At 42.0% G+C, this 19,741-nt stretch overlaps 1 protein-coding gene across 1 annotated transcript; it reads right to left on the reverse strand.

The window, feature by feature from the left end:
• Positions 1-8,102: 8,102 nt before the first annotated feature.
• On the reverse strand, positions 8,103-19,395 carry LOC310986335 (uncharacterized protein). Its single transcript, XM_083972182.1, has 7 exons — positions 19,143-19,395; positions 17,129-18,101; positions 15,555-15,644; positions 13,771-14,158; positions 11,150-12,057; positions 10,962-11,051; positions 8,103-9,281 (listed from the first exon to the last, which is right to left on the reverse strand). Exons 2-7 carry the CDS (start codon positions 18,056-18,058, stop codon positions 8,961-8,963), a joined length of 2,727 nt encoding a protein of 908 aa, XP_083828308.1. The 5' UTR covers positions 18,059-18,101; positions 19,143-19,395; the 3' UTR covers positions 8,103-8,960.
• Between the last annotated feature and the right edge of the window lie 346 nt (positions 19,396-19,741).

The following is a 19,741-nucleotide window of genomic DNA, read 5'->3' on the forward strand; positions in this document are numbered from 1 at the left end:
GGAGAGCTAGAATGACAAAGCCTATTAAACCACCAATGACTGCATTTTCCTCTAAGGTTCTCGGGATGTGATTGAATCTGTGGGTGCTGCCACTCTTTTTCTAACATGACAGGAGGCCTACCTGTAGTCCAGGTCTTCCTCTTGGTCTTTCTCCTCGGAAACTCCTCAACAACATCATTGGCAAAGTCAAGGTCCCTGACGAGTTCCGACTCTAGTCCAGTCTATTTCCAGTCCGGCTTCCTCATCCAAATTCTCGGTTCACTTTTTATTATTCTCGTGATGTGGGAAACGTCTTGACCCCACTGGACTGTCTGAAGATGAGGGTGGAGGTGGAGCTGGAGCAGGAGCAGGTCAACAGGTGGGTGTCGCGGGGCTGTGCGTTTCTTTCATTAGGGATCATGTGGAACAGCTGCTGCGTTCTGTCCTCCTCTGTGACGTAAGCATCCCTGTCTCCGCGTTCTTTGCTAACGTTAATGCTAACGTTAATGCTAACAAGCGGAGCAGCAGCAGCCATCTGTTGAGACGAGAAAGTCCCGATAGGCGGCTTGTCTGTCCGGATTTCCAAACTTCCTCCGACTCCTTTGATTTTCTCGTCTTTGTTTTTGCTGCTCCACCATGCCGCTCTTTGTTTTCGGTGATTCCATTAGAAGAGCGACCTGCCGCTTTTCCGACTGTTGAGAAAATGACCTCTGACCTCCCTTGCCGTCCACAGACACTGCCAGCAGCAAACCCATTAAAAATAAAATAAAATATTTTTCGAAAGTGTAATTGATTTGTATTTGTGACTATTTTTTTCTCATTCTCAATTAATTTTTGTTATAGTATATTTAAAAAAAAAAAAAAAAAAAAAACGGTCGGGGTTTGAGGCCCTTAGTGGTTGGAGGCCGCCGGGAACCTGGCTCTGAGGGTGGTGTGGATTTGTAGCATATATTATTACGTAGATCAATGATTTGTAGCCTACTTGATGGCTTATTTAGCTATTGATGCAAACAGTGACATTTTTCAGGAAAATTAATGTAAAAAAAAGCTACAGACCAAAAGCAGTATGTGAACTCATAGTCAAAGGCAAGGCAATGTGAACTCTGTTGCAAAGCAAATTTCCAGCAAAAGTACCTACAAAGTGTCAAAGTGCAGAATATAAAGATTTGACATGTATTCAAATGTTTGCTAAATTCAATATAGCCTACTCAGTGATTAAATGCTGCTTTTCCATGTTTAGTTTGCAGTGCACCTTAGGAACAGTTAGCAGCCCTCTATTCAATCAATCAGAGGTATAATTTGGCCGTCGGGAGACAAATTTATTGAAAAGCGACAGAACTCCAAACTGTGTTCTCGGAAGCACTTGAAGCCAGTGAAGTACCTGATGAGTCCTTGCACAGACAGACCACACCTGTATTTCTGACTTGGCTCTCAGAGACAGGCAATCAAGATAAGTAGCCTACCCTGTTTTGCACCGGAGACAATTATCCCACTTTTGTCTTCATGTAGCCTAGCTGGAGAAACTTTAGTGTTTCATTTGTTCAGTTTCCTTGCACAGACTCCATAGGACTGTAGTTGCCTAGTGACAAAGCGAAGTAAATTTTGGTGTCATCTGCATAATTATGATAGCTGATGTTATTATAGATATGGTGTCTCTGTGTGTGTGATGGTCATCATGTAGGTGCCAGCTGAATATTAACCAAATCATTTCCCTAAATAGATCAACTTAAAAAACCACAAGACTACAATCTAAGATCGTTAGTGGCGACAAGAACCACTTCTAAAACACAGCACTCATCACTCTTGACATTCAAATGTTGTTTTAAAAAAAATCATTATTGGCATTCAGCAATAGATTGAATCTGGTATCCAATCAGCAATTTCCTTGCTGAGGTGACCAGTGTGACACTCCTTTGTGCCACGGCAGTCTCCACTCTCATAACAAAAGCATTTTTCTGCAGAGATCCACTTCATTACCCAGACTAATATGGAGCAAAATGTTTATTCAAATGAGCCAAGATCAAATCCTATAAAATGAATGAGAAAAATGCTGAAATGGATTATATGCTTACAGAAAAAAAAATCATATTTAAATTAATTACAAACTGAAAAGGCATTGGGGTTGGAGAGAAAAAAAAAGCTTATTCTCTTTCCATTTCCGTAGTTATTTTCTCATTAGCTTGCATTTATTTATTCTCATCATCCGCCACTGCCCAATGTCATCAATGTGTGTCTATGAAAACAGAGAATAATTTAATTTTATTAGGATCAACATGACAACGACAAGCATTGTGAGCAACCGATTGGCCGTTATTTGCGGGAGAGAGCACATTGTGAGCTTTTGATTGGCCGCCACCAGAGGAAAGACTTTCTATTAGTGATTGATTGGGCGGTGTAATTTTCCACCTCAATGCCTCCCGGGCACACAGACATTGGCAGGAACCACCTTTGTATAGTAAGTGTGTGAATGCGAGTTTTCCGTTTGCTCTTAAATGCTATTCTCTGAGCTCTGGTGGGGTCTTGCAGGGTGGGGGGTTGGGGCTGAGCACAGTAGCTGCCCATCGCAGGATAAGTCACATGTGACAGTCTGTCAGGTCACCTCTCATCAGGAGGCATACAGCAGAGAGCAACACACGTACACATTCCACTTCACCCACACAGACACACAGGAGACACACGATCATTTCTTTGCTGTGGTCTACCTCCCTCACTATCTTTGTCTTTACACTCATTTACGTCCAAAAAGCATTGATCACCTTCAGCCCGCCGGCATCCAGCCGTTCGACACAACTACTGCAAGACGTGGTCCGGCACTGGCAGCGATCCTGTCGGTTGATAAGCAGCCTGGAAGTGGAGAGATATCAGAGCTCCATCTCCCAAGAAATAGGACACCCTGACCTCTCCCACAATCTGCCTTTTTTGACTTTTCATTTCATGTGTCATGTGATTCACTCCTCTGATTTCATTTACTTACATAGAGATGAGATAAAAGGTTTCAAGGACCGTGTTCCATCAGTTCAGTTTTTACAGCCCGTTTTCTCTCAGCTGCTTTTAGCTTGAAATATAGTGCCATATTATTTCCGTTCACACAAAAGGTGCCATTCACCATCTGCCAAATGCATATGAATGATCATGTAGAGTTGGTCTTGTGCTTGTTATGATGAATGAACTGCTCTCTTTAAAAGGAGAGTTACATATTTCACAAAGAGGGGAAGCGGGTAAGCAGCTAGCCTGGCTCCGACAAAGACTCTGAGGAGAATCTCCCTGTGATTAGCCATAATGCACCTGCTAGCATAACCGCTAGCTGCAGAGGATGACCCTCAGATGACCTTGGGACTGACCAGCCTGATCAATTTGCATCGCAACAGTACCATACCTGCATTTACAGTGGTTGGTGTGTTGTCTCTGTTTGGACTGAATATGTAAAATATTGGCTTGTTGAGGAGTACATTTAAATGACTGGTTCTTGGTTATGGTGGATCAACGCAATGGGTTGTTGGTCAGAAGAACAATACACAAACTCAGAGGATCCAGTTCATGGTCATTCATTACTTAAGCCAGTTGGTTTCTGATGGAAAGGAGATAATGAAAGAACAGCAAAATATTAATCCACACAACTCAAACATAAGGATCAATTAAAGGGATAGTTCCACATTTTTGAAAATTGGCCCATCGCCATGATCCCCCTAGTAATAGCAGTTGGTTTGTTACCTTTAATTGTTGGTCCAAGCTGCTTTTAGATCGGGGGAGAAGAATACCGAGCGGCGCAGCTACACTACGGAGGCTAATGGAATTTCTTGGTTTTGCTCATCAAACTCAGCAAATACACAACCAAAAAACTCAAAAACGCTGTGGTGGACAAGTTGTGACCTGCACATTTACCTCGCTATGAGATAATAGCGGAAAGTTAAGAGAAGTGAAGCAAATACTCGGAACTACTTTCTTCAGTGAACCACTGGTCGGAGGGACACAGTGTGCGCACCTCAGCCAGTGCCGTAGTATACGGACGTATCTGCAGTAAACAGGCGCTTTTGAAATCACTCCGCCGAGCAGCCGTCTAGAGTGTAAAGTCCGACTTTGCCTCTAAAACAACTCCATCTCGCAACTTTCCGCTATTATCTCATAGCGTGGTGAATGTGCAGGTCACAACTTGTCCACCACAGCGTTTTTGAGTTTTTTGGTTGTGTATTTGCTGAGTTTGATGAGCAAAATCAAGAAATTCCATTAGCCTCCGTAGTGTAGCTGCGCCGCTCGGTATTCTTCTCCCCCGATCTAAAAGCAGCTTGGACCAACAATTAAAGGTAACGAACCTACTGCTATAGGGGGATCATGGCGATGGGCCAATTTTCAAAAATGTTGAACTATCCCTTTAACAATTGAACGATATTTGATCTATGGAAAAACACAGCTCAAACTTAATAAAAGGTAGAACTTAGCATCACTGATTAAACTATTAAATATATTAAGAGTGTGTGGAACAAAATAACTCACATCAGATACAGCTCAAACAACTGGGATGAGTCAGGATGCGGCCAGGCTGCCTGTAGACTTCCGGGCTCCACCACTGATGTAAGTTGGAAGGAGGCGGGGATTTTCAACTGAATACAACCAGAGTAAGGGCCAATGCAGCAGTTTTTCAACTGTTTAACTCCAGCTGAAGGTCAGGGATATGTGATGCCTTTGTCAGCGTGGGGGGAGACTGGTGAATTTCAAAAACATAAATTATCCATTTTCCTATCTTCAGAGATGAAGGGTGAGTTTGTCTGGGCACATCAGAGATTCTAAGTCAGTTCAGTGTTTAGAGTCCAGAAGCTACAGTACTGCCTGAGAAAGCAGATCAAGAGGGACCTCTTATGGTACATGAGTGCGAACTGGTCTATAGCACAGAGATGCAAACGGAGACTGTGAGCCTTGTGAGAGAGACAAGTTTCTCATCCATTGCCAAGTTAATGCACTGCTACTGTAGGTGAGATCACAGATTCAGTGAGCACAACTCACAGTGGACCAGTACACTTGTTGCACAGACTCAAGTAAGTGATAGATTTGTAAAGTTATTCATGTCACTAGCACAATCGTAGCCCAGGGAGGGGGCACTGAATAGTGCTGTACTTCCTCTCACACATGCCCAGTGTTCTTCCTGCTCTCAAACCAGCCTTAACAACTGGCAAATCCACAACAATGTGCAAGAATTCATTCTCCACTCTGAGAAACGTGTTTCTGATACACAATGCTCAGCAGAAAAAAAAAGAAGACCCAGTCGGTTCAGCGAGCATTTGAGAGGAACTGAGTGGGAGGACAGTGTTCTTGGGAGGTTCAGCACCAACGCTCACCGGCTGCACCACTCATTTAAGGGTATTACGTATATTCAATTAACTTCATGGTGCCACTGCTGAGTTGATTATCATGATTATTATATAAAATATTGAATTATGTTGGGGTCTTTCTGAATAGACTATAGGCTACTATATCTGAAGTGTATAGTCATAATTGAAATTATGCACATGGTGCAGTGTGAAGTGTGTGTTAGAGACGGAGAGAGAGAGAGAAGTAGGCAACATACTGGTAAGCTATATTTGGCGTGTGCGTGTGTGTGTGTCAGAGAGAGACTTTGCAGCATGTTTTGAAGTAGAACTGGTTGGTTGTTGATGACAAACTTAGACTGTCAAGCATTTACATCATAGATTGAGATCTGTGGCCCCCTGCAGCTGCCATTATCCCAATCACATCAGCTCTGGGGCCAACTCTGACTCATTTTGACCCAAACCGTGACCTTTCTCTAAACTCAAGTTGTTTTTTGTGCATAACTCTAACCAAACCTAAACTGCAGCATTGTCACATCACAATGGAACTGATTCAAATTTCTGCATGATTTTGTAACAGCTCTGGAGAGTAAAGTTGAACAATGTCCTCCTGCCAATCGTGGCGTTAGATCTGAGTGCTGTCCTTGAAGGTAAGGAACAAACAGCTTATTTTGATGTTTACTTCAGAGGGCTTTTGTTAATTACTGAGCTTAAAGGTGCTGATAGGCAGTTGTTACATTTGGACAGAGCCAGTGTTGGAGCTATGTTGGCTAGCTGCCTCATGGCTGTAGCTTCGGGCAAGAACACAAGAAAATAAGTGGATTCTTATTTCCCAAGATGCAGAACTTTTTTCTGTTTGTTACATATTTACAGGAACTGCATTTAATAGCCCAATTAATGCATACCGCAGTGGCTTTGGTGCCAAATACGCACATAAATCATGTAAACAAGTGTGCATCTGATCTTTAGGAAAACCTGATCTGAGAGTCAACTCCTCTGAAGGACACAGACGCAGAGCGTGACAAAACAGTTATTAAACCGAGAGCGAGCGAGACGATCTCGAGACAGAGCAGCAGGGAGAGAGGAGACGTGACCATGCAGGGGTGACAGAGCGAGACACTGAAATGAACAAATGCAGAGATGAAGGAATAGAAAAATAGAGGGCCTGCTATACCTGACAGGGTTGGAGGAAAAAGAGGGGACCACTCAAAATGTGATAAATAGATCAAAATGGCTTGTGTGCATGTACGCGCAGGTAAGACACTGAAAGGCCATTTCCAAATTTGCGATGTCATTTGAAAAGGCTTATCTTATTACATGAAATTCACTGTTAAATAATATGTATGTTATATTTGTTATATGTATTTGAGTAGATTAGATAGATAGATAGATAGATAGATAGATAGATAGATAGATAGATAGATAGATAGATAGATAGATAGATAGATAGATAGATAGATAGATAGATAGATAGATAGATAGATTGACTTCAGAATCATATAGTATATATAGCCTATATACATACAGTATATGTGTGCGTGTGTGCCTTCATATACATGAGTGTCCACAGCCTATATTAGAAGTAGCACGGAATGAACATAATTTCTCCTGTCTTTTGGGACAAACAGGGTGGACTTTAGGTTGCCAGGCTGGAGAACAATGAACAGAGGAGCAGCATTAAATGTCAATCATCCTAAGAGCACTGTCGTGTTTTCCTCCATTATCAAGTAACTACAGGTAAATACAGTGTTTAAGGATTACATTTTTTGTCCTTGGTCTTTGAAAAACAATTTAGCTGTCTTGTTCAGAAAACACTGCACAATCAACTCCAAAGACTTTTCTTCCACCCCTAACACATACTGCAAATATTTCTCCCCAGCTTAAAAAAAAAAAGGCTCCTCCTCATCATTTCCTCACAAACCAGCCAGTGATAAAGCTGGAAGCAGGAAAACGGTGAGGTCCTGTGGGATTCTCTTCTTCCAGCCCCGCTGAGCCTCAGGGGACAGAGGAGGGAAATTACAATCAACGACACCAGTTTGAAGCAGCAGTAGCTATCAGATAAGACGACATTGTACACGCCACTCATAAATCAATCAAATGTCACCCTATGCTCTCTTTGCTTCTGTGTCACAGTGGGTTTAATTCATTGTGGGAACTTCAGCTACTGCAGAGTTATCACTATAAAGTTATCACAGTCTGACATACCGAGTCAAATATGGCTTTTCCTCTACAGTTATTTGACTCTGTCTGTGATAACACCCAGGGCTCTGACCTTGATGTCTGTTGCCTTTCTTCTGGTTAGTTGTCCCACAACACCTCCTGCTGGCCGTGATTCCAGCCATAAAAAATTCAAGCTTCAGTCTGGCCTCTGTTCCCTCCACACTGTGGGGGAATAAGTATTCAAATCCATTACTTTGGTCAAAGGAGCAGCACGCACTGTAGATATGCAGCTTTACAAAGGAAAACTCTTCCATTCAAAGGAAAGAATCATCAGCTAAATGTAATTTAAGTATCAGAAGACGTATTCATATAGTGGCCACTTCACAGTGTGTTTCCAATAAAATATTATATCACTGGGATATTAGAAGCAGCTTTGCAATATATTCAATCTATGTGGAAACACATTTGACGTCTTTAAACACTAAGGTTTAATCTCTGACAACAAATCATGTTTTACTGAATGACAATATACTAACTTGTAAGATAAAGTATGGATGTGAATTAAATGTAGTAAAAAAGTACAAAATATGCTGTAATGTAGTTACATAGTGGGATAAATTGTTCATACTCAATGCAAGTAATACAAGTACCACAAAATTATTCTTCTATTTGTCTTGCATTTATTTCACCAGTATGTTCAGATTACCAGTCTTCACACTAAAAAATATAAGAATCAAAATAAAATGTATTAAGAAAATAAAAGACATTTGTTGAGAAATTACAAAAAATAATCTAACATACACCTGTCGACATGTAGTAAAATGAATATACTCATTGAGACCTGAATGTTGTTGTCAACAGTCAATCTCCTCTCACACAACCTCAAAACCAACTGTGTAGTTTCATAATACACTTGGGATATCACTCATAAGTCATTCTTACAGCACATTACTGCTCCTGAAGTTTCTCTTTCACCCTGCCAGCATTAAACAAAACAAAACAATGGACAGCTAAAGAAATGTTGCAGTTCATCAGTCCATTGATCTGAATAACCTTTGTGTAGCTACTATGTTGTTGTTTCAGCGAGGACAATCTTGTAATTATATCTATTACATTTTTGGTTATCAGATAAACTTTCCAACAGTCTTATTGTGTGAAACTTATACATATACAGACACACTCATACACATCATGGAGAAGCTCAAATGCCCAGTGAAGTAACAAGAAGTAAAGCATGTTTTATGTGACACTGATTTTTGATCAACACATTCTTATATCATTACTTATACATAAAAATCTGTCTATATACATTGGAAACTGTGGATTTATCTTTAAAACCTGGAACATTATCTCCTATATAAATATAGGAAATTACAAAATTAGTTTATAAAACAAATGAGTCAAAGAATGAGAAGTGTAAATTCACAGGAGACCACATGAACTCATGCTTAAACTTCCTCAATTTGTCGTTCAGCAGCTTTTTTCAGACATAACCCCCGATCAGACCTTGAATGTCACCGATTACCCCGGCCTGGAGCAGTTCTCACCGCCCCACCCTGGGTAACACTTGCACTGAAACTGAGACTTCATGAATGTTACCTCGCGTGGCCTCATCTGTCCTAAAACTCTGTAGCTAGTCCTCCCTTCTGGGCTCTTGTCCGTCACCACCTTCCACACAGTGGGGTCAAGGTGGAGGTAGGCAGCCGACCTCACACTCCTCCTCTGGCATCTTCCCTGAGAGGAGCACATAGTCCGGCTGCACAGAGTGGCCGCTGATGTTACATTCACCAAGTACGGGCCCAGGGTGTCGTCGATGTAGGATTTGACAGCGTTGCATGTTGCCTGAGACCAGAAAAGACAGAAAGGACATTAAAGGACGCTTCAAGGAACTTGCAAACAACAGCTCTTACACAATAACTAAAAGTGTAACTAAAATACTTAAGAATAACTAAAAGACTTCATGGACCATTTGCAGAGAAGCCAGTTCTCAGAAACTCGTCTGTCATCGTCTGTCATCAACACCTAATGAAATTATACTGCAAATATCTCTGGTGTTGTGCTGTTGAGGATAATTCAAGTGGTACTTTATATTATCACCAGTGAAAAGACCCAAATTTACATTCACTTGATACTAATAACAAGTATCTGTGTTTTGACTGATCAAATATGCACTGTGATAATACAACACAGTCTCTAATATGAAACTGTACACTAATTATCTGTTCTTAGTGGTGTGACTTATAAAATCACTGTTGATCATATCATTAAAAAATGTCTTAGAACAATTTTCACAAAATCAGTTACAAGAGAAACATTAAACACAAAACAGTCATAATTATTTTTAATATTTAACAGCAGTAGGCTATATCATATTAAACCGAAGCTCACATCCCAGTTTTTCCACTATGAAACAGCACACTGTGTTCAACACATCATATTCACTATTTAATCTTTTCCAAAAACATACTTATTTCTTATTTAAATATAACAGTTAACACTAATTGATTTCAAACTCAGTCTGTATGAGCACTCAGTTCCCTTTTTGAACTAAAGTGAGGTATAGCCAGGATTTCCTGTTTCTGTTGAATTTAAACAGAGCTCCTGAACCAACACACACACACACACACACACACACACACACACACACACACACACACACACACACACACACACACACACACACACACACACACACACACACACACACACACACACACACACACACACACACACACACTAGTTATTGTAAATAAGAGCAAAAAAAGAGCAAGTAATGAGCCCAAAACATGCCTGTTCAACCTGCAGAACCATGTAGAACAAGGTATTTTAATCTTCTCTGTCCGCAGCATGTCCTCTAACCATCTAACTCAGTTTGAAACTGATCTAAAAAAAAAAATGTGTCAAACTGTGGTTAACCAATACTGTCTGTGTGTACGCACAGTACTAACACACACAGACACAGAGTAGGACACACAGTGGATGTAGAGTTAGGGGAAATAAAAAACTGCTGGCCAGAGATCTCCTCTCAAAAACTTGATTGAAATGGTAAAACTACAGAGAGGAGCCACTGGAGATGTTTTAATGACCGGCTGTTAGGCTGCTGCCGGCACTGAGGGAAAACTCTGGTCATGGTATAGAATCAAAAACCTTATCATGCTTATTATATCTTATGAATGAAGTTGTCTGTTACCCTGGCCTGACCTCTGTGTGTAGATCTGGTGCATTAACATGATGAGGAGGCTGTGCAGCCGTCAGCCACGATCTGAGCCTAATTTCTGCATTAATGATAATAAAAAATCCTTCATCCCCTTTGCAATAACCATCTATCTATCTATCTATCTATCTATCTATCTATCTATCTATCTATCTATCTATCTATCTATCTATCTATCTATCTATCTATCTATCTATCTATCTATCTATCTATCTATCTATCTATCTATCTATCTATCTATCTATTCCTGTGGTGCCTCTACACCTGACCTCTGACCTGTAAACCAATCAGTTTATGTTATGTGATACCTCAGATTTGGCGAAGGAGAGGTCACCCCAGAGGACGACCCCTGCAGATCCTAAAGCAGCACTTTCTCCGATAGTGTAGACCAGGTGCTGCTGCAGGAAGAACGGAAAAAAGAGATGGTGTAAGAGGACACAGACAAAAACAGGAACCCCCCAAAAAATAGCATCATGTTCACACAACTGCTACTTGCCTGAGAGAGGAAATCTAACGAGTAGGTGTAGACGATGCGAGCGTAGGGGATGACAGGTGGAGCTGACGGGGACGCCTGAGCCCCCACTCTCATGGCCTCCAGGACGCGGTGGTGGGCGTAGAGGAGCACCTCTCTGCCGAGGCCTCTCTGCTCCAGGCTGAGGTAGATGTCAGGATACAGGGCGGAGGAGCTGTTCCACATCCAGAACAGCTCGTCGTTCCTCTTTATCTCCACAGGTGGACACCTCCCAGTGTAGTTTTTGCTTTTGTCGTAATAGTTGTAGCAGCTGGGAAAACCGTAGTAACCCCACAACCCGTTGGGTCTTTCCATCTGGCCCAGTTTCAGCGTTTCCTCCATGAACTTCCTCCCTGCTTCCTCAAACCTCACCCTGGCTTCTGCGTTTATCTGTGAAGGGCTCCAGTCCGGATGCCTGGACCTCACCAGTGCTCTTGATGCTTCCCAGTACACCTCCTTACTGTCCCAGTTTCTCTCCCACACGGGTCTCCAGCTCTCCCAGTCTACCACAGCGAGGCCCTGAAATTCCCTGTCAGGGATATAGTGGCGGATATCATCAGAGGCGGCTCTGAGGTGCTCACCAAGACTGGCGTTCTGTGGGACTCCGCCATTAACAGCCACTCCCTGGTTGGAGTAGCGGGGGTACAGACCGAGCTTTTCGGTGTAGAAGATGGTTATGTTCTCCCCCATGAAACTTTGGTTCTGGTTCTGGACGATGTTGAAGGTGCCCAAGTTGAGATCCACGCCATACTGAGAGAGGCAGCTGGCAGTGGGAGCGTTCCACACAGTAAGGAAGGGCACCTGGGCGAAGGATGATGTTCCGACATGTTGCCCTGAAACCAGGCTGACCAGATTTAGGAGGAGCAGCACCTCGGGGTGAAAGGAAGCCATCCCTGCAAAGAAGAGAAAGACAGCACTGTGAACATCTCAGGGCTGTACTGTGAAATATAAAGAGGATATTGCAACCACAGTGAACTGTTTTTAAAGCTGTGAAGCAACTAGAGTCTCAGTGATCAAAACTCAAAGTTAATTGACTCTGTCAGAAAGCACTGAGAAGTCAAGTCTTGAGTAAACATGTTCTGCTCTTTGTCTGTTAATCCTGTGTGGTTTCCCATATGATGCCACAGGTTACAGGGCAGCTACATTGGAATGAAGCACTAAACTGTCAAGAAATAGGCTACAATAAAAGATGAATGGATTATAGACAAAACTACAAACACTAACTTACCAAATGAAACTCTGGACAAGGATTTGGGGTTTTGTATTTAGTTTTTGGAGTCTGGATGTGCGACCAGCAGTCTCATGATCTGGATGACACATGCAGGAAAAGGGGGGTGGCGCAAAACTGGGACTGCTCACAGGGTTTTCCAACAACCAATCAGACGAGACATGCAAATCCATTCACGGGACAAGACAGATTTAAAGTCACAGGCACTTTAAAAAACCTCGTCCCATTCACACAGGAGTTCTCATTTTGTTTCAATCAATCATGTAGATATAATTACAGATGAGCAGCCACTGAGGAGACGTGGAGAGGCTACAGGGCTCCACTCTGGATGACTGTCAGAAAAGCCATAATGAACTCTTCCACCTCCAGATTTAAATGTATGCCTGCTCAACTCTTAAAAGAAGTAAAAAATAACTCTTGGCTTAACACTAGCCTACAATTACATGGGGAGGGGGGGGTATGAGGCTAGAGCCTGTAAAATGCGTCCCTCCCAGGAGCCTAGCTTTGGCTTTCTATGACCAATTGTGACACGTATTTTCCCTAAAGTTTAATCTCTGGTGACTGTAAACAACAAGAACTTCAAAAATTTCCCAGGTTATTTTTCTGTTGAACTTCATTGGAAAGAAATTGCACAAGTGGTTGGACAAAGTAGTTTATTTAATTTGACAAAAAGTTTAAATTTGAGAAAACAGCATTAAGACAGAGGCGATAATATCAGTAAAAAACTGTGGAACATACAAAGTGTCAGAAAATTATCACTATCATGTGAATAGTGTTTGTGCTTCTCAAGTCAAAGAGCTGCAGACTGTTATTTTTGGCATAAACAGAGAAATATAAGTGTCTTTTTAGCGAAAACTAGTAGTCATGATCTGGACAATTAACATATCATACAAAACACCTAAAAATACATTCAAATAAATAGTAACACTTAATTGCCTCTGTAACAAAATTAATGAGAGGTCATGTTGGGGGAAAGACGGATCAGGCACTTAAAATATATTGTGCTATTACCAGATTTAAGTGCATCAATTCCACTTTCACCAAGGCGACTAACATGTGTCGACTCATTCACCACGCCCCCCCCCCCCCCAAAAAAAACAAAACAAAAAAACCTTGTCATCTATGAGAAACATGGAATTTGACACCTTAGGAAATTGAGAACAAAATGTAAACATGGTCATTTCCAGGGAGCCCTCCATTGTTTAAAAAAAAGTTATAAACAAATATAACTTTGCAAATTCCACAGTGTTTCTTATATAAAAATTTCACTTTATGCCATCCATTTTCTACAGCAACTCTACAGCAAAAAAACGACAGCTCTCGCTCAGAAAACCTCTCAACCCGTCATCCTGTTTGCTCCTTTGCGTTTTGCATTAGCAGATGAGCAGAGAGATAATCAGTAAGATCAGACAGTGCAGCGCTGATGCCACAGGTTGAGCTGCCGTCCCTCTCTGGTACAGAGGGTCTGTCTGATCGCAGCCCTCTCCCTGAAAGCCGCTGTAGCACTGGCACTTAAAATCAGTCTGAAAACTGTCCGCCGCCCCTTTGCTGAGGCCGCCGGTGACCGCCAGCTTGCCCTTCTCCCTGACGATAGTGTGGGTGACGGGGTTCAGATGCAAGTAAACATCGCTGTCTGGATTTCTGCGCAAACAGCGCCCGTGAGAAGCACACAAGGTCTGGCTGCATAGCTCGGCTGCTGTGGAGACGTTGAAGAGGTATTGACTCAGCGGACCCCGTAGATAGGTGTCGAGGCTGGAACAGCTGTTCTGGAGAGGACAGGAGAAAAGATACTCACTCATACAAGTATAGGCTGAGATTCAACGAGAGCTTTCTGTCTGATAGGAATCCCTTATCTTATAAGGTGGTTATGATACGGTCTTGTTGATTAAATGAAACGTTTTCCACACATTCTTATCATTATCTTACTATGCCTGACACTCTCCTGTATTTATTTTATGTATCTATGTATACTGTATTTATATATTTTACTATATACCCTCTATTTAATTTATTACTGTTTCTTTTTTATCAGTCAGAGCCAAAGAAACGTAATAATCTATCTATCTATCTATCTATCTATCTATCTATCTATCTATCTATCTATCTATCTATCTATCTATCTATCTATCTATCTATCGCTACTCAAATACATACAACATACATAATTTATTTTGTATAACAGTGAATTTCATGTAATAAGAGAAGCCTTTTCAAATGACATCACAAATTTGGAAATGGGCTTTCAGTGTCTTACCTGCGCGTCTATCTATCTATCTATCTATCTATCTATCTATCTATCTATCTATCTATCTATCTATCTATCTATCTAACATTCCTAAATGAGACTTACTGACATATCTATTGATTCAGGACAAACTGAAAAAACTTAAAGTCTTGATGTGGTGTTCAAGTCTACAGAGATTAACATTCATGACTTAAAATAACTCTTTATGATCCACCTGTTCAGTGACCACAGAAGAACGCGCTGGTTAATCCAAAATAAAGACAAACATAGAGAGAAGTCGAAAAGGTATCACAGTCATCAAGTGTCTAAAATGTGCTTTTACTCCCGACCCACACCATAACACAAATCTAACACAGATAGATCTCCATATTCATATTAGCCTGTTATTTTGTTTGAAAAAACACTGAGCAATCTCCTTCCAAACCAGACTGTTCACCAGAGTGGAATAAAGAGATGTAGCTCTGATGAGGATCTGTTCGTCTCATGCTTAGCTGCTTTCCAGTGGAGATTAGTCCACTGCAGGTTTAAAAGCAAAAGCAAATCTGGCACAACTATTTTGTCTAATTTTCTTCAGATTAACTGAAATGCTAAAATATAGACTGGAAAACACCATTTGGTTAAATGTGGTTCTTCACAACTGGGAACAACATAAGTGTTCATGGCTGATATGTGGAAGTTTTAGTGAAAATGAGATCTAAGCACCTATCGGCCTGAATGTGACACTCATGTGACTCAAGCCGCTATCTTTGAACTGGAAACCCTGAGGAATAACTGTTAGTTCTCGAATGACTGTGCACATGACAGACAAGAGCAGCAGGGTCAAAAACTGACCAGATGATGACGCTCGTGGGCCGAGCTGTGAGGTGTGTCTTGGGTGATTAATGAGTTTGTCTCATAATCAGTGTGTCAATGCTTACTTTGCTGCTTGCATAAACTGCCTCTCCCCACAGGATGATTCCAGCTGCTCCCAGAGCCACGCTCTCCCCGATGGTGGAGACCAGGTCATACTGTAAAAGATGATACAGCGTTTTAACCCTATCGCATTTAACCTTTTACATTTCTAAAAATACAGGTCAAAGTGGAAAAACACTCTGTTATGTATCACTTTACCAGGGTTAAAACGGTAATGGGTCACATGCTACTGTATGTCACATACATCAGCAGCTCTTATCTGTTCATTCTCCCATAAGGAAACAGACTATAGGGTGTAAGCGAGATTTTCAACTTGACCAACACCCATCCTGCTTTCTCCGCACAAATGAAAGGTATTGGGGTGTCCGTCTGCTACCAGAACAGGAAAGGACTGTGGCTGCCGATAAGGAAAAGCAGAGAGCTATAGCTCCATGCAGCGTGCACTGATCAGAGAGAGAAAGAGAGAAGCGAGCAGTAGTGCTGAGTGTTAAAGTCGCAGTGAGACTGAAAGTTAACAAAGTCGTCCACATTTTCTGCTCCAGATATCTTTTGTATCATGACCAATGAAGACATTAGTCATTTTAAAATGAAGAAGAATGCTATATGCCCATGTGAAAAACAGTATAATATGGAACCTTTAAAGGGATTTTTCAACATTTTGGTAAATTGGCCCATTGCCATAATCCCTCTAGTTTTAGGAGTAATTTCGTTACCTTTAATTGTCAGTGCAAGCTATTTTTAGAACGGCGGAGCAGAGCCATGAGCTGCTCAGAGCTACGCTACGGAGGCTAATGGGATTCTTAGTTTCCCTCATTAAACTCATCACATACACAATCCAACAACTCCAAAACACTCTCGTGGACAAGTTGTAACCTGCACATTCACCACACTATGAGATAATGACAGAACGTTACGAGATGGAGTTGTTTTCGAGGTAAATTCATGCAAAACCGCTGATGTGCATGGTGGGTTTTTTTTTGGCTGAATTTGCCTCGAAAACAACTCTGTCTTGTAATGTTCCATTATTATCTCATAACAACTTGTCCACGAGAGTGTTTTTTGGAGTTGTTGGATTGTATATTTGATGAGTTTGATGAGGGAAACCAAGAAATTCCATTAGCCTCTGTAGCGTAGCTCTGAGCAGCTTGCGGCTCTGCTCCGCCGTTCTAAAAATATCTTGCACCGACCAGCTCCACTACTTCCTGAACTTAAGCCAGCTCCTGTATTTCCTGTCTTACATTATTGGACAAACTGATTAATCCAGGTGTGTCTGACCTCACAACAATGGTCAGACACACCTGGATTAATCAGTTTGTCCAGTAATGGTAGACAGGGAAAAAAAGGAGCTGGATTAAGTTCAAGAAGCAGTTGAGCTGGGCATAAAGCCTATTAAAGGTAACGAACCTACTCCTAAAACTATAGGGATTATGGCAATGGGCCAATTTGCCAAGATGTTGAACTATCCCTTTAAAATGAAGAACAATGCTGTATGTCTATGTGAAATGGTTGAAAAACAGTATAATATGTAACCTTAAAAAACAAATTCAGGGCAGGCAGAGTTTTAAAGTAGGAGTGTCACCTCTGTCAGCTGTTCCAGGGAGTTGTGGTAGGTGGGCCGGGTGTAAACAAAGACAGGACGTGCCAACCCATCGCCTGACGACGCTAAACGCATCCCCTCCTTCACTCGGTTCCGGACAAACTGCCGGCCAGAGGCGGAGGAGCGCAGCACAGTGCCCATGTAGATGGAGGGAAAGAGGGCCGTGCTCTCCGTCCACAACCATTTCAGCTGCTCGTTGCGAGCCACCTCCACGTCGGGACAGCGCCCCGTGTAGCTCTCCAGGGTGTTTCTGTAGTCGTGGTTGTAGCAGTCGGGGAACAGGTAGAACCCCCACAGCTGATTGGGCCTCAGGCTCTTGGCTCGCTTGAGAGTCTCCAGCATGAACTTCCTAGCAGACATCTCAAACTCCTGCATGGCGACTTTTTTCACCTGATGTTCAGGCCACATGGGGTTCTTCTGGCTCACCAACATTTGAGAATGGTTGCGGTAGACATCTTTGGGTTTCCAGTTCCGTATCCAGAGCGGGCGCCACTCCTCCCAGTCAATAACCGCCAGACCCTTGGCCCCTTCTTCACGTATGTACTTTTGCACGCCCTCTGGCATCTTCTCCAAGTGCTGTGTGAGGCTGCCCACCTGTGGGAGCCCCCCGTTCACCGAGGTTCCATCTGGCTCAAAGTAAGGGTACAAGCCCAGGCGGTCCTTATAGAAGATGGTGAGGTTCTGCCTGACAAAGCCCTCATTGGGTGAGGCCACAATTTGGAATTGGTCCAGCTGAAAATGAATGTCATGCCTCGGGGCACAATCCTCAGTCGGGGCATTCCAAGCAAGAAGCAAAGGCTTTTGGGAATACAGCGGCCATCTTGTGGGTTTCAGTCCCAAAACACAGATGCTGTCCCATAGTAGAACAATCAGCAGCAGCACTTTACAGTTACACAGAGTCCAGTGCAACATGTCTTCAGATGTGGATCAACAGAGGGGACCGTCACTCTCGGCTCTACAAGTCACAGAGGAGACAGAGTGTTCAGTGCAAAATGTTGTTTTAGTTTTATGCTCTGACTGGAGATAAACAAAGCTGCTCTCACAGCCTGTGGGGATGCACAGATAAATAATGATAACACATCCTTAACTTTTTCACCTCAAACTTTCTGATAAATCTTCACATGTGACAGGGGCTGTCACTCTGTTCCACAACTCACTGAGGAGATTTCAGTGAGTTGTGGAACAGAGTTCAGTCAGTTATCAACAGTTAAAGCCCTACATTCAAAACCTAACCTAAATACAAAAGTATTAGCATGCCCATACACCTGAGAAAGGTAAAACTATTCACTATGCAGAATAACCCACTTTCAGAAAGATGTGAATCATGACAGGAAGATTATCATTGGTAGCCTACATTTATTGTACATTGGTTTACTATTGCAGCTGCAAAAGCAGTACATAATGTCCTGCTGGGTACCATTATCTAGCCTATATAATATGCATCGATAATTCAGACTATTTACAAACAGTTTATATTTTGTATTATTATCTGTATCGTTAGTTATCAGTGTTGAAAAATAAATGTAGTGGAGAAATACATTCCATATAGAAGAAAAAAAACGTACTGTATTACCAAATAGCTATAAAATACAAGTGTCTAAAATAGTACTCCAGTTACACTTCGTTACTTTCCACCAATGGTTTTCAGGAATAATCTATTTCAGATTTCAGAATTAGAATACAATTAGGTTTAGTTTCTATTGCTGTTCCTATCTATAAAACAAATGCTCCAAATGACAGAATGACACGTGATTAGTGATGATTATTACTGATAAGTTTTCATCCTGATTTAGCCTACTGAACGCATCTTCCCATAGGAAGTAGCCTCCAATGCTCTTCAATGGGCTTTAACAGATATTTTTATGTTACATAAACGCACTTTAGTTGAATTATAGCTTTAGACCGGTTTTTTTATTTTAGCAAAGAAAGAGTAAAACGTCATGTGAAAGCAAAGATGATCCACACCGACCCTCTCCCCGCAGCTGGACCAACTTACCTTTAGTTGCAGACAGAAGCATTCCCAACTCCTGCTTCAAGCCGCGTTTCTCTGCCGCCTCAAAACAAACAGGAAAGTTTCAAAAGTGAACATAAGTTTAGGAGTGAGGGGTTCACTTCGGGGGAAAGTTGTTAGGAGGGAATTCGCGTTGCTTGGAGGAGAATTGTTTTTCAGGAGGAGCTCTCGAGCTTCCGTTCGTGAGTATGAAGTGAAGAAACCAGAGTTTACCCCCTGCGACGTTGTCAGTCGCAACTCGCTCGCTCCGAGTGCCAGACCGCTCTCAGTCAGGATGTTCCATTAGCGCCGGGAACAGGGGGGAGTGGCGAGGGGAGCGGGACTTCCGAACACCTCTGTCGGCGTATCTAATGTGTTACAGACACGTCCTCCTGCTCAAATCCATAACCTCGATAACCTTAATTAAAGTAGAAAAAAGATGAGAACGGGGAAACTGCAAACACACATAGCCTAATGGACCGTTTCCTCTCATTCATTGTTCTTGTTTTTAATTTTCTGCCACAGCAACGGGAATGCGACCCAGTTATGTGTTTTTTGGTTCAAAATCATAAAATGTAAATATTTTGTCTTTTTTCCATGTTTTC

The sequence above is a fragment of the Trachurus trachurus genome (assembly GCF_905171665.1).
Source record: "Trachurus trachurus genome assembly, chromosome: 5".
NCBI classification, from domain to species: domain Eukaryota; kingdom Metazoa; phylum Chordata; class Actinopteri; order Carangiformes; family Carangidae; genus Trachurus; species Trachurus trachurus.